The sequence below is a fragment of the Sinocyclocheilus rhinocerous genome, unplaced genomic scaffold (assembly GCF_001515625.1).
Source record: "Sinocyclocheilus rhinocerous isolate Xijiao unplaced genomic scaffold, SAMN03320098_v1.1 scaffold887, whole genome shotgun sequence".
Taxonomy (NCBI): domain Eukaryota; kingdom Metazoa; phylum Chordata; class Actinopteri; order Cypriniformes; family Cyprinidae; genus Sinocyclocheilus; species Sinocyclocheilus rhinocerous.
Genome location: NW_015634028.1, coordinates 1,596,549 through 1,610,307, shown reverse-complemented (window position 1 = coordinate 1,610,307; position 13,759 = coordinate 1,596,549). Strand labels below are relative to the sequence as shown.

Sequence of the window (13,759 nt, the reverse complement as noted above, 5' to 3'; positions counted from 1 at the left end):
TTGGAAGGTAATGGTACTTTTACTTGAGTATATTTTTTCAGTACTCTTTCCACCACTGGGTATTACTTATTGGACCAAAAACCTGCACACAGAATCTCTTAGAATACAATTTGCAATTAGAAGGATGTACTGTTATGTCATCATCTACAGTTAAAGACCTGAGTGTTATATTAGACAGCGACTTATCTTTCAAAAATCATATTTCATATGTTACAAAAACAGCCTTCTTCCACCTCAGAAACATTGCTAAGCTACGGAACGTGTTATCTGTTTCTGACGCAGAAAAGCTAGTTCATACATTCATGACCTCTCGACTAGATTACTGTAATGCACTACTAGCTGGTTGTCCTGCATCTTCAATAAACAAGCGACATGTAGTCCAAAATACAGCTGCTAGAGTTCTTACCAGGTCAAAAAATATTATCATATTACCCCCAATTTGATCATCTCTACACTGGTTACCTATTAAGTTCCATATTGATTTCAAAATATTGCTACTGACCTATAAGGCACTAAATGGTTTAGCTCCTGTATATTTAACTGATCTTCTTATGCCCTATAATCCATCACGCTCTTTAAGGTCACGAAACTCTGGACTTTTAGTTGTACCTTGGATATGTAAGTCCACTAAAGGAGGGAGATCATTTTCCCATCTGGCTCCTAAACTCTGGTATAGTCTTCCTGATAATGTCCAGGGCTCAAACACACTTTCTCTGTTTAAATCTAGATTAAAGACATCTCTTCAGCCAAGCATTCGCATAATGAATCTCAATCTCACCCTTGTTCCCAGTTAGATCAGATAAAAGTCACAAACATATTTTTAGCTTGAAACGTTATGAACAGCAGCTACGCTAAGTCTTTTCTGTTTCTACCCCGGGATGCGCATCTCGAGGTAACTAGAGATTATGCGCGAATCCAGCCTCATAGAAAGACTTCAGATGACCCCAACACATTTGAAGAGATGATGCTGACCCCTGCGAGGACCCCAGACGACGCCAACTTGAATCGACATGCACAGCTGCCAAAATTTCTCTATATTGTAATCATTATAATCACACATGTAATAATCGCTTCAATTAGCTTCTGCCTAAAATGTTAGCTAGCTGCATGATTCCATTATCTTGAACTGTTCATTTGTGAAATAAACATTCACTTCTGCTTTGATACATGCATTTTCTGTAAAGCTGCTTTGAAACAATGTGTATTGTGAAAAGCACTATACAAATAAATTTGAATTGAATATAAATAAAGGTGACTCGACTTGACATGATGCCTAGTGGGTCAGCATTGTTTATGGTCGGAACTACAGTATCTGATCGTCTTAGAACCTCCTTCTATATGTTCCTGTGGCTCAGTGGTAGAGCATTGTGTTAGCAGCGCAAAAGGTCGTGGGTTCGATTCCCCGGGAACACACATACTGGTAATGTATAACCTGAATGCACTGTAAGTCGCTTTGGATAAAAGCGTCTGCTAAATGCATAAATTATTAAATTATAATTATTAAATTATTATAAGGTGTACCAAGACATTTTACAGGAGAATGTCAGGAGTTAATGAGCTTCAGAGAGGCTGGGTGATGCAACACGACAAGGACTCAAATCACACAAGTAATACCAAATAAAGAGTGGCTGAATGATGCTGTGGCATAACATAAATAGGGCTGTGCTATCAAGTAGGGCTGCACAATTAATCGAATTTCTAATCGCGATTACAATTACGGATGCCACAATTACATAATCGTTCAAAGCAGCAATTAATCATTCAAAGTCCACTTATGTTATTCTGCGAGCTTAAGATGTGTTTTTTTTCTTTTTATAGGTTATCTTAAGAGTTTTTCCATTGTTTAAAAATTTTAGTTTCAATTTCACATTATAATACCATATTTTTTTTTTTTTTTTTTAAAGAAGAAACCAATCCAATGTATAGTTGACCTTTGAGGCTTAATACTATAGAAAAGCAATAAAAGTTTTTCAGTTAGAATGTTTTCAGCTTGTTTTTTTCATATAAAAATATGGCATGCAGTTGCTTCAAACAATGGTATAAACATCATTCAACGTAAATTGTGATAATCATAATTAATATTGGAATTACAATTTCAAGGAAATAATCGACAATTATTATTTTTGTCATAATCATGCAGCCCTACTATCAAGACAATATTAATAAACTGAAACAGATTTGTAGAAATCCCCAAAATAAGTGGGCCAAAGTCTACAAAAGGTAGATGTGGAGGTTTTGCTGCTAAAGGAGGACCTACAAGTTACTAAATCCAAGGTTTCATTTACTTTCTCCACCCTGCACTGTGAATCATTACTCAATGTGTTTAATGTAAATACAATGTAAATTTGTGTGTTATTGTGTAGTCAGATTGCATTTATCTATAAATGGGAGTTAAAAAAAGATCAGACTACATGTCATGAGTGAAATACAGATATTTTTAAAAGGCTCACAAACGTATTCTTGCCACCTTATGCACAACCACACATACCTTACTGCCTACATATATTGTTAAAACAAAACAGCTTTTGACAAAAACAATTCTTCAACAATAATGAAATTCACATAAAATGTTCTAAAAGCAAAGAACAGTTTATGTATGGGCTGAAGTGTCAGTTCAGTGTCCTTTATTTAAATTAGGCTTAACATTAACCATGGGAGAAGCAAGTGATCCAATTTCTGTTAAAACATTTGTAAAAATGAGTATATTGGGATAATATTTAATATTTCCTGTCCCACCGTTCACACCATTTATTAATGAACCTATCAATGGTACTATCCCTAGAGAATAGATTTTGCGCTGTACTTACCAAACCTTTAGACTTGTGCATCCAGCGGAGATGTGGCTTAGTGCTGTCACATGGTTCCATGATAATCTGTTTTTCCCGAGGAGCGAAACAGGAAGTGTTCTGTCGAAGCATCCTTAACCAGGTGTAGCTGAAGTGTTGACTCTGCGAGGCATGAGAAAACAGAAACAGTTTTATGATGCAGTGTTTTTACAATGAAAGATTATACAGCAAAATTGAATATCCACATGAATAAAACATCTGATTTGGATTTACCTTATTTGTGTGATCACATTTATCAAATAATAAAACGTCATTGTGAAGTACCAAACATTTTCTGGTTCCAACACTGAAAATCTGAAAATAAATAAATAAATAAATAAATACACTTTAGTTTAGTTTAGTTTAGTTTAACTTTATTGTCTGTCCAGATTTCCTGAACAGAAATTCATCTTTGACACTGGCATAGAAAATACATCCTAACAAATAATACTATACATTCACATATCAAATAAAAAAATAAAATAAAATAAAAAATAATAATACAATACAATATATATGTATGCCCACACATATGCATACACATGTGTACACACACCTACCCAGAAAGATACCTCATGATAATACCTCAATTAAGAATGAGGTTTGTTTATGAATGAGGTTATGTTTGTAAGATTAGTAACATAGAAGAATTAGGTGTATTCAGTGAATAAATTATCTTTTCAGAGTGATAGTGGTATAAAGTTAAAATTTTTTCTACCTACCAGTCCTTCTGCTTTGACCAGAGGGGCATCCAGATCTGGGTAGACATTCTCCAAGTACCATTTAAAGCTTTTACACTTGAGTTTTTTTCTCAGCTCAATCTGTTCTGTCAGATTTCCTATCTCAGTCACACTTTTGTCCAGCAGGTGGTGGTAACCATGGCCATAAAACAGCTCTTTATAGTCATCCAGCCACACCTCTGCAACCCTGGCCAAGTTTCTTTCGACTGTCTTCACACGGTTTTTGGGGAACTTGTAAGGGTTATCACCACGGAAGATGTGGCCGACACGTGAACAGGGGATGATTTCAATCTCGCCACCACACATCCAGATCTACAGCACAAATAACACATTACCTGCTGCCATTGGGGAACAATTATTTCAGACTCATATCAAATGTATTTTTTTATTTAAGGTCCATAAACTAACAAAAAGCTGTTATTCTGTTGTATGTAATGTAGCCTATGTATGTAATGCTCAAAATGCATGTAAGCTTGATTTACTGAAGGGAAGCTTAAAAGTGGTCTGCTTTTGACTCATTAACTCTCACATTCCATCCTAACACTGCGTGTACATTAAAAGTTCAAATGTCTGAATATTTGGCTTATTTACCTTGAACGAGATTTCCATGTTTTCCCCACCCCAGACATCCAGGCCTGGGTCATATGCCCCCAGCTCATAGAAATAGCTCTTGTCTATAGAGAAAAGACCCCCTGCCATAACAGGACACCTGTGCAAGAAAAGAAAAACAACAACACACTGTCACCTTTAAGTTTTTTTTTTTTTTTTTTTTAAAGAAAACAAGCAGTTAGTAAATAAATAGAGCGCAAGTCTAAAAGGGGCATGTTTTAGATTTAGATTTTTACTAATTTTTTTTTACATATTTACAACATAAATGCAGTATAACCTATAATTAGAACTAACATTATACTGAAACTACTATATATAGTATTCTCGATAGTTAATTTGCATAATGGAGTGCAGCATATCAGTGCAAAAATGTCAAATATTGGGGGAGACAATTTGGCCATTTCTAATTATTGTGATCAATGTCTATGGTGGTTACGGTCCTGGTTTGTTATAAGAATCAGTTGTTCACAGTACTTTTTTTGTTTGTTTCACTGTAAAGCTTTATGAAGACTTTTTTTTTTTTTTGTAAATTGACTATATTAAACTATCAAACTATATTAAAGTAACATGAATATATCATATAGTCAACCTATTGAACAATTTACACATTTTAATCTATGAGAACTAAAATGATTTCTTTTCCTGTAGCTCTCTCTGGTGGACAATGTTAGTATTACGGCCTTCATCTCTGTCATTCCTATTGATATAAAATGGTTGATATTTTAGAAACTGCTGTTACCCTCTGAGCAAATTCATGAAATTTAACAGATGTCCTCAACAGTTGTCCATGTGTAAGCTTTGTGAACTTTGGACACTGCATTCACAACATAACGCGATTCACAAGATTTGTGGCGACACAAATATATTGGCCTATATGTCTGCAACATCAGTAACATTTTATAATAATGTTCCATTTCTTAACATTAATTAACTACATCAGTTAACATTAACTCACAATGAAAAATACTTGTAAAGCATTTATTAATCTCAGTTCATATTAATTGCAACATTTACTAATACATTATTAAAATCCAAAGTTTTATCTGTGCATATTACCGGTAATTATTGGACCTGATCTAACATGAACTAACAATGAACAGTTGTACTTTTAATTAATGTTACCAAAGATTAATAAATACTGTAACAAATGTATTGCTCATTGTTAGTTAATATTAGTTAATGTATTAATTATCATTAACTAATTAACCTTTTTATAAAGTGTTACCAAATTATCAACATTGTTTTGATTGTCAGGGGCATCTCAAGATGGTGAATACTCAATTTTGTTTGAAAATTAATTTTTTTTAAATAACTCAAAATGGTGGAAAACTTCACACATAAATAAATAAATACATGAATAACTGATTCAGAGGCACTGAAGAAATTGGAAGAGAGATTAATTTTGATTTTAACCATTATAGTTCTAGAGTTATAAGCAAAAACACACATACGGAATAACCTTGTGGGCGATTCTCACCAAATTTAATAAACACGTTAAAGCAATAATTCACCCAAAAATGAAAATTTGCTCAAAATTGACTTAGTTTCAGGCCATCCAAGATGTAGATGAGTTTGATTCTTCATCGAAACAGATTTGGAGACATTTAGCATTATATCCCTTGCTCACCAATGGATCATCTGCAGTGAATGGGTGCCGTCAGAATGAGAGTTCAAATAGCTGATAAAAACATCACAATAATCCACAAGTAATCCACACCACTCCAGTCCATCAATTAATGTCTTGTGAAGTGAAAAGCAGTGTGTTTGTAAAAAACATATATATTTTAAATTATGAATTACGAATAGAGTACTCATATTTTAGCCTGATGCAATGCAAGGGTTTGAAGTTAAAAACATCTTGATTTATTTGTTTATTACAACCCACATCTTTTCACTTCACTAGATGTCAATTGATGGACTGGAGTCATGCCAATTACTTGTGGATTATTATGATGCTTTTATCAGCTGTTTGGACTGACGGCACCCATTTACTGGAGAGGATACATTAGTGAACAAGTGATGCAATGCTTTAATTTGTTCTGATGAAGAACAAGACATTATGCATTGGCTGTAAATTTTCAGCATTTTTTCTTTAACCTGCCAAATTTCGTGATGGTCCGCCATTCAGATATAATGTTATAAGGTGCTCAGTTTTGATTGGCTACTGATGGCGACGTTTGTTTGTTTATCCCAATAAAATTGGAAAAACTTATTGCCAGCACCATCCCTAGCTGCTGTGTCCAGAATTGAGTGAAGACTGGTGCTTGGACCCCTAATTATTTGTTGTTTTTCTTTTAACTTAATAAAAGTCAAGTTCAGTCAGGGGAAATAATAATCTGATTTGCTGTAATTTGTGGGGAAACTTAATGTTTAACAACTCTTTCTGTTGACATACAGATTTTAATGGAAGATAATACAACTTGTGAATGACTGTGTTTGTAATGAATCGGGTGATTCAGTAAAACCCTCTAAAATATAAAACACTTGTTGTCTTTGTAACCTGTAAAAAGTACAACTAAACTAATCAAAGAACAAATCTTAACAAATAAATAAACATAATTTTGTTGTCTGAGTCACTGCGATCACAAACCTCATCATTATGGTACAAATTTGAAAGATGTCCTTAATATTATACATAAAATTACAAGAGACAGCAAATCTGATCGGCCAACTTGCAATGAATATATATTGTGTGTGCCATTTCGTTGATGTTAACCTGATGGGGTCTGAATCCTTGACCTGGTTCTTTCTAATATATTCCTGAGGTAGCGCACTCCAGCCAAACACCAGCGGCCATCTGAAAATGCCTCTTTGGAAGTTATCAACAAGCATGTAACTGCGTAGACAAAAAAATAAATGAATACATTGTAGTGCATAAATTTTAACGGTTCAGTGCGGCAGTGGAGGAATGATACATTGGAAGGGATATTGAGTCTCATAGGGACATGGATATGTGCTATGGTAATGTAGCACCATAGTATACTTTGTGCCTTGTACAAAATGGGGAGCACAATATTTATTTAAATGCATGACTGAATATACTTCATTACCTCATGTCCTTATCACTGATGACCTCAATAACAGGACAGACCACTTTTTTGCTGTCCAGGTAAATTCTTTCTAACAGTGGCTCCAGCCACCCCACATTACACTCAACGTGAGAGTCCAGGAATGTCAACACTTCACCTGCAGATAAAACAACCAATAAGGCCAAACACTGTTTATAATAGAAATAACAGAAATGTCTATGCTATATATTCCAAACAGATTAAGCACAGATCCATGGACTGAAGTTTTGCCGCTAAACTGAATTGAATTGAAAGTGAGTGTACAGTACCTGTAGCAGCGGAGGCCCCTGCTATCCTGGCTCTGATTAGGCCTTGTCTCTCTTTCAGACGGATGATTCGTACTTTAGGGAACTGAGACATATAAACATCCAACTGTTCCTTCAGGTAGTCTAGAGGAGAAACAAAAATCCAGAAATGTGAGGACTAACATACCTTCAAAAATCCTTCTTCAAATTGGAGGTACTTTTCTCTCTTTTATGACAATTTTAAAGCAAAAATGCTTGAAAAATCATTTTCTTTAGATTTTAAAGATCACAATATAATAACTTTTTACTTTAATTTAATTTTATTTATCTTATCCCACCATTTATCTTATTTTATTAAAAAATCCCCTGTTCAGACTTTTTAACTTCCCTTTTGAAAGAAATGTATAGTAAAATCAAGAAACGTCTACTTTACTTTATTTTTAATTCATTAGGTGTACAATTTATTTTTACAACAATTAATTGAGGCTCCAACAACCACACAAATTTACTCATTTAAAAATCTATTTTTTTCATATTTGGTAACAGAGGTGCTTTCTTTATCACGCTGACAGCATACTACATACGGTGTCAAATTACAGTCAATAAAACAATTCTCACAACATTTGTGCTATGTTCCATTCGATTAATTTGATTTAGCAGTGTTTGAATGCAAGAATGCATTCAATGTAAATTTCAAATTCCCCCAATCACACATTATAACAAAATTCTCTTGAAGAATGAATGATGACATCCACACTTATATTTTTATTTTAGGATTTGTGATATGTTTTGTCATAGATTAAGCAAGTACAGTTTGACAAAGATTTACTTTTCAGAATTTCAAATGAGCAAAGGAGTACCTTAGAATGAACTACCTACTGTTATGTATGTGAAACATAAGCTTGTTTTGGACCATGTTTACCCCTGTATTTAGTGCTGCTCACTTGTAAGTTTGGATCAACCAAAATGGATTTCAATACTATGTGTAAAGCTTTTAACTTATGCTTTTAACTATTAGATGAATCCTGTCTATGAACTCACTTGATTCAAATAATTTCTTTAAAATGTGAGCAAATTCCTCAAACTTTTGGTTAGGGCTGGACGATATGGCCAAAATTTATATCACGATACATTTCTTAATTTCAGTCGATACGATATAATGCCGATATCGATATGAACACTATTTTAAAAAGCCTCGTAATAACTGCCAAGAACGCCCACAACAGATGTCTGTCTAACAAACTTATGAAAAATTAATTTGGCAAGTCTATGACACTTCATATAAAACCATATAATATTTTAGAAAAATACCCCAGCACAAATAAATTAATGTTCAACTTTTATTTGTATTTAGCCTTCCATTATAAATGTCTTTATCATCACTTTTGATCAATTTAAAGCATCCTTGCTAAATACTATAAAAGTATTCATTTCTATAATTTCTTTCCCCCCCCAAAAAAAAGAAAGAAAGAAAAAAAAAAAGAAATCATACTGACTCCAAGCTTTTGAACGGAATAGTGTATAATGTTACAAAAGCTTTTTATTTCAGATAAATGCTGACCTTTGGATCAAATAAATGCAAGCTCGGTGAGCAGAAGAGAATTCTTAAAAATAAAAAAAACATTAAAAAGCTTACTGTTCAAAAACTTTTGAATGGTAGTGTAGGCTGATTATTCTTATAGATGGAAACAAATGTGCTTTAGTCAGTATAAAGAGTATGAAAAATGCTCTGAGTTGCTGCAGAAAAAAAAAGAGCTACAACAAAAACATGTTGCTGGAGACGGGCTTATTGAAAATGCAAACTGATTGTCTGCCAGCAGGAGGCGCTTTGAGAGCGGAAGAACTAGCGGTTTCTCCAGTAATGGCTGTAATCAAAGCAGCTCCGCTCATGAACGCTTCTTTATCAGATAAAATGAAAAAGCCATCGAAACTTTTCTGAAGACAGTCCTTTCCCTTCAGAGATACATTCATATAAAACACCCGCACGTGTTTTGATTTTGAAACGTGCAGTGCTTATGTTTATTCAACAAAGTCAAACGCCACAAACAAATCAATGTATGGGAAACACTGGTAATGTATATCGAAATATCGGAAATGTTTTAAAAAATCATATCACCGTTATTGAAAAAAATTATATTGCGATACATATTGATATTGAATTATTGTCCAGCCCTACCTTTGGTGCTGCAGTCATCCACCAGAATGATCTCTTTCAGCAGGTGTGGAGGAGACCTGTTGAGCACACTGTGCACCGAGCGCAGCAGAGTGGACCAAACCTCATCCACAAAACAGAAGATCACACTGGTACTGGGCAGGTCATCATGCACAAGGTTTTCTGAACATCTAAACAACACAGGATATGGAGTTGTTACACATATACTGTATCAGTGGTACATGTTCTTACTATAACATAAAATTTGCCATGACCTGCAGGACTACAACAAAATGAATTATGGTTCACACTCACATTCGAGGTCTGGTGTCTGGGATGGCTCTGTCTATTGGTATCTGTTCACTCAGGAATACATTAAAAAATCCTTCACTCCAGCGTCTTCGACTCTCCAGTTCTTTATCTCTGGGAACACTTGCAGGCTGTCCAAACTGTCCCACAGCCCTGGGATCTCTGGGCCTGTCTGTCACATCTAGGGCAATAATCTTATGATGCCCTCCTGACCTCCTCACCTGCACACTTGTAGAGTGCAGTACTTGTAATGCCTCCTCTGCTGGGTCCTTCAGTTCACTTAGTTTTTGAATAATATCTGGTTTCGTTTTGTTGAAAGTACTGACATGTTTCACTGTATGGTCAAGAATGTTCTTCGGTTTATCACTCTCTGCTGGTTTCAGCAATTCATTACTCAAGTTCTTTTGTAAACCAACATCTACACGTACTTCATTTTGCGACATGGCTAGTGTGTCATTAATGTGATGTACTTTTTTCACACTCTTTTCTTTGAGCACAGAAGGATGCGTTTTCTCCTGGACAGCAGGCAGGGCAGTAAGTAAATGTGCCTTAACATGCAGATTTGCTTCCGTCTGTCCATTAACAGCAGCTTTTATTTTGTTTATGTTTGCAGTTATATTGCTCACTTTGCCATAAATAACAGTTTTTGTCTCTTTTATCTTTTCAGGGATGCTAATAATTGTTCCGTTCACATTTGAGTTCACAATTAGATTCAATTTGCTTTGATTTTCTGGTCTCGCCTTTGGCCACTTTCTGTAAACCTGATCAACTTTCCTTTCAAACCGGTTGCTATTTTTAAACAAATCCCTCTTGTCTATGTTTACTTTTTGCAGTGGATGTTTGAGCACATCCTCTACATTGTCTTTCCTCCTTCCCTGTTTTAGTACAATCTCTCTCTCTTTGAGATCCTGATTCGCTTCATCGATGGATATCCGCAGTGCTGCGATGTCAAAAAGGAGCCAGATTACAGATGCGATAAACACAAAAGCCAAGACCCTCCCACTGCCTCTTAAATACTTCCTAAACCTCATTATTTTAATGCTACAAAGTCTTTCCAAGTCTTTTCAGTTCACGCTCAGTTCAGTACTGAAAGAGTAATTCCACATTCTAAAACTGAGGTGACTACCTGAAATTAAGAAGTCGCAAACAAATTAGAAACAGAGATATGATTTCTGTTAAATATGTTGGCCAAGAAGGAACAAACGCAGCGGCTTAAAATGGAATCAGATTTTAACAACATAGTAGAGAACCCACGAAAATTGCACGAAATGAACAGCAGAACTAAAATGAAACCACTCTGTCGCTGTGGTTACAGGAGTTACTTAAGCTATCGCGATAATAAAAACGGGATTTGATTGTGAATTACCTGGATTTACAGACGATGTTCATTCCCCTCGCGACTGCTGTAAATAAACAATTTGAGTGCACACAAACTTGTTAGTGAATGCTGTCAATGCAAAACGCCGAGTGTGTGAATGTATCCACAAAAGGGCATTCCGAACTCAAAAACGACTGCGTGGCAACATTTCGACTAAACTAAACTCTGCTGTCCAGGCAAACTTCCGCGGTTTTACACTCAAAGGCATATTAGACCCTGATCCACAATATTAGAGCTTTCGATTCAAATGACTTTCTGAAACAGTCGAGTTAAAGTTCCTCGTGAGATCGGCGTCGCAAAGTTTGTCATCACACACGTGCTGCTCCGGTCCTCTCGAATGTTTTCTTCATTCCGAAAGGTTCACCTCGACAGTTCTCTGGTGATACTTGTTCTGAGCACATACACACAATTGTGTTCATGTCTTCCACTGGGTGTTAGACATTCTACTTTAAATCCGTAGTTCCTGCTGGCGTTTTGTACATCAGACCTGCCCTGTTTTACACGTACCCACACTTATGACGACGTGTCAATATTTAGAGCGATATTTTGGACGCACTAAGAAATGAATTCCCGATCAGGGTGTGGTTAGAGTTAACTTAGACACACTAATTTAAAACGTTAAATAAATAAATACAAAATTGTCATGATTAATACAATAACAACAACAACAATAATAATAATAATATATATTTTATGTTATAATATATATAAATATAATATATATTTTAATAATATAGACTTGTTCTTGTCTCTGGCCCTGGGCATTCTCTCACCCAACTTCAACTCATCCATTTAAAAATAAATAAAAGGGTCAAGTGTCCAAACTTTAGATTCATCGTGTAAATAATATGCCCAGTGTCATGGATCGTTCAGTTGCATATTTCAAAGTATCACACTATTACTATATGACACATTAACTGTACCAACTGTACCAAACCACATTTTTTTAACAGTATATAAAGTGGAACATTTTAAGATATTTATATCTGTGTAGTCTGTTGAAAGACTGTAAAGACTCTGAAAGACTGGTATTTAGATTGAGTCTGGTCTAACCTGTTTTGTTGCAATAGGCAATACCTGACTGCCTTGTCTGTTAGTTCCTCTAGAATAGGCAGTACAGGTGTACACACACAACCTGTGAGGAGAAACAAAAAAGATGCTGAAGTTTAGGTGAAATGTTACTCATTTATTTATTTAATATGGGAGCATAGATAATATAAATAAAAAGTAAATAGCAATAAAAAGTAAATAAACAAATTGTAAACACACAATAAAAACATTTATGGTACGCAATATGATATCAAAGGAAAAATTATTTGTGATATTTTTCCTGCTTAAAATTGGACACAATATCAATAAGCATTTTCATAATTTTTAAATGTATTGCTTTATTAAAAGTTTGTTGCCACATGGGCAACATTGTACCACAATGGACAAATTGAAACATTTGACATTTTCATGCAGAAAAAAAGAAATATATTTATTGAAAACATAATTTTCTTTAACCAAAACTAAACCAACCAGATTTATAGTTTTTAATGCATTTCACATCTCATATTTAATAAAAAGTAAATTTCATATCCAGCTGTTGCAGGGGATTTCAAACCTGTCCTGGAGGACCCCCAGCCTTGCACAGTTTGTGTATCTCCCTCATCTAACACACCTGATTCAACTCATCAGCTCATTAGTAGAGACTGCAAGACCTAAATTTGGTGTGTCTGATAAAGGAGACATACAAAATGTGCAGGGCTGGGGGTCCACCAGGACAGGTTTGAAAACCCCCGCAACTTAAGGCATCATTGTACCATTGTGGATCACAAATATAACCAAACCATCATATTACGTTGTCATATTAAAACATCAGTGTTGTTTCTATGTAAAACATTCAAAATCACCATAACCTTATCCTAATATGCACCTTATCCTTACAAGCATGAAGACACACACAAGGACCTGAATGTGCACAAGCACATGGCACCTCAGCTGCTTGTGAAAGTTGAGGAAGCAATCCTCTCAACATCTCTCTCAATCATAATATGTGCAGATGTATGTGTATGTGATGTATGTGTATGTGATTAACTATTCTTATAAATACATTACAAAATCAAGCAAAAATGGAAATATTCAATTCAATTCAATTCAAGTTTATTTGTATAGCACTTTTCACGATACAAATCGTTGCAAAATTAAGTTTCTACATTATATTTAGTAGTAGCTTGTCAGTGGTGACGTCAAATTTGATGGCAGAAATGTGTGGTAAAATTCAGTTAATGACGTAATGAAACAGACGATGAACACTATTAACAGCAATGATTATATGTTGCAATCAAACTTGTAGCAAAATTTGGTAGTTTATGTTGTTTCAGGGTTGGCTTCATCTGAGGTCCTCTGAGGGGTTTGCATCATCTCTTCTCAGGTGTTCTGGATCCAGAC

General features: G+C 34.9%; 1 protein-coding gene across 2 annotated transcripts in view; it reads right to left on the bottom strand.

The window, feature by feature from the left end:
• galnt5 (polypeptide N-acetylgalactosaminyltransferase 5) overlaps nt 1–11,840 on the bottom strand; it is a 27,341-nt gene extending 15,501 nt beyond the window's left edge. The window contains exons 1-10 of one of the 2 annotated variants that reach the window (XM_016559106.1): nt 10,284–11,840; nt 9,955–10,223; nt 9,664–9,830; nt 7,512–7,631; nt 7,225–7,360; nt 6,891–7,010; nt 4,157–4,274; nt 3,548–3,877; nt 3,060–3,140; nt 2,808–2,948 (exon numbers count right to left, since the gene is read on the bottom strand). In XM_016559106.1, coding sequence (XP_016414592.1) covers nt 2,808–2,948; nt 3,060–3,140; nt 3,548–3,877; nt 4,157–4,274; nt 6,891–7,010; nt 7,225–7,360; nt 7,512–7,631; nt 9,664–9,830; nt 9,955–10,223; nt 10,284–10,979 — 2,178 coding nt within the window. In that variant the 5' untranslated portion in view covers nt 10,980–11,840. Of the gene's footprint in view, nt 1–2,807; nt 2,949–3,059; nt 3,141–3,547; nt 3,878–4,156; nt 4,275–6,890; nt 7,011–7,224; nt 7,361–7,511; nt 7,632–9,663; nt 9,831–9,954 lie in introns of both variants that reach the window. The other variant, XM_016559105.1, reaches the window with a different exon arrangement.
• Nucleotides 11,841–13,759: the final 1,919 nt, after the last annotated feature.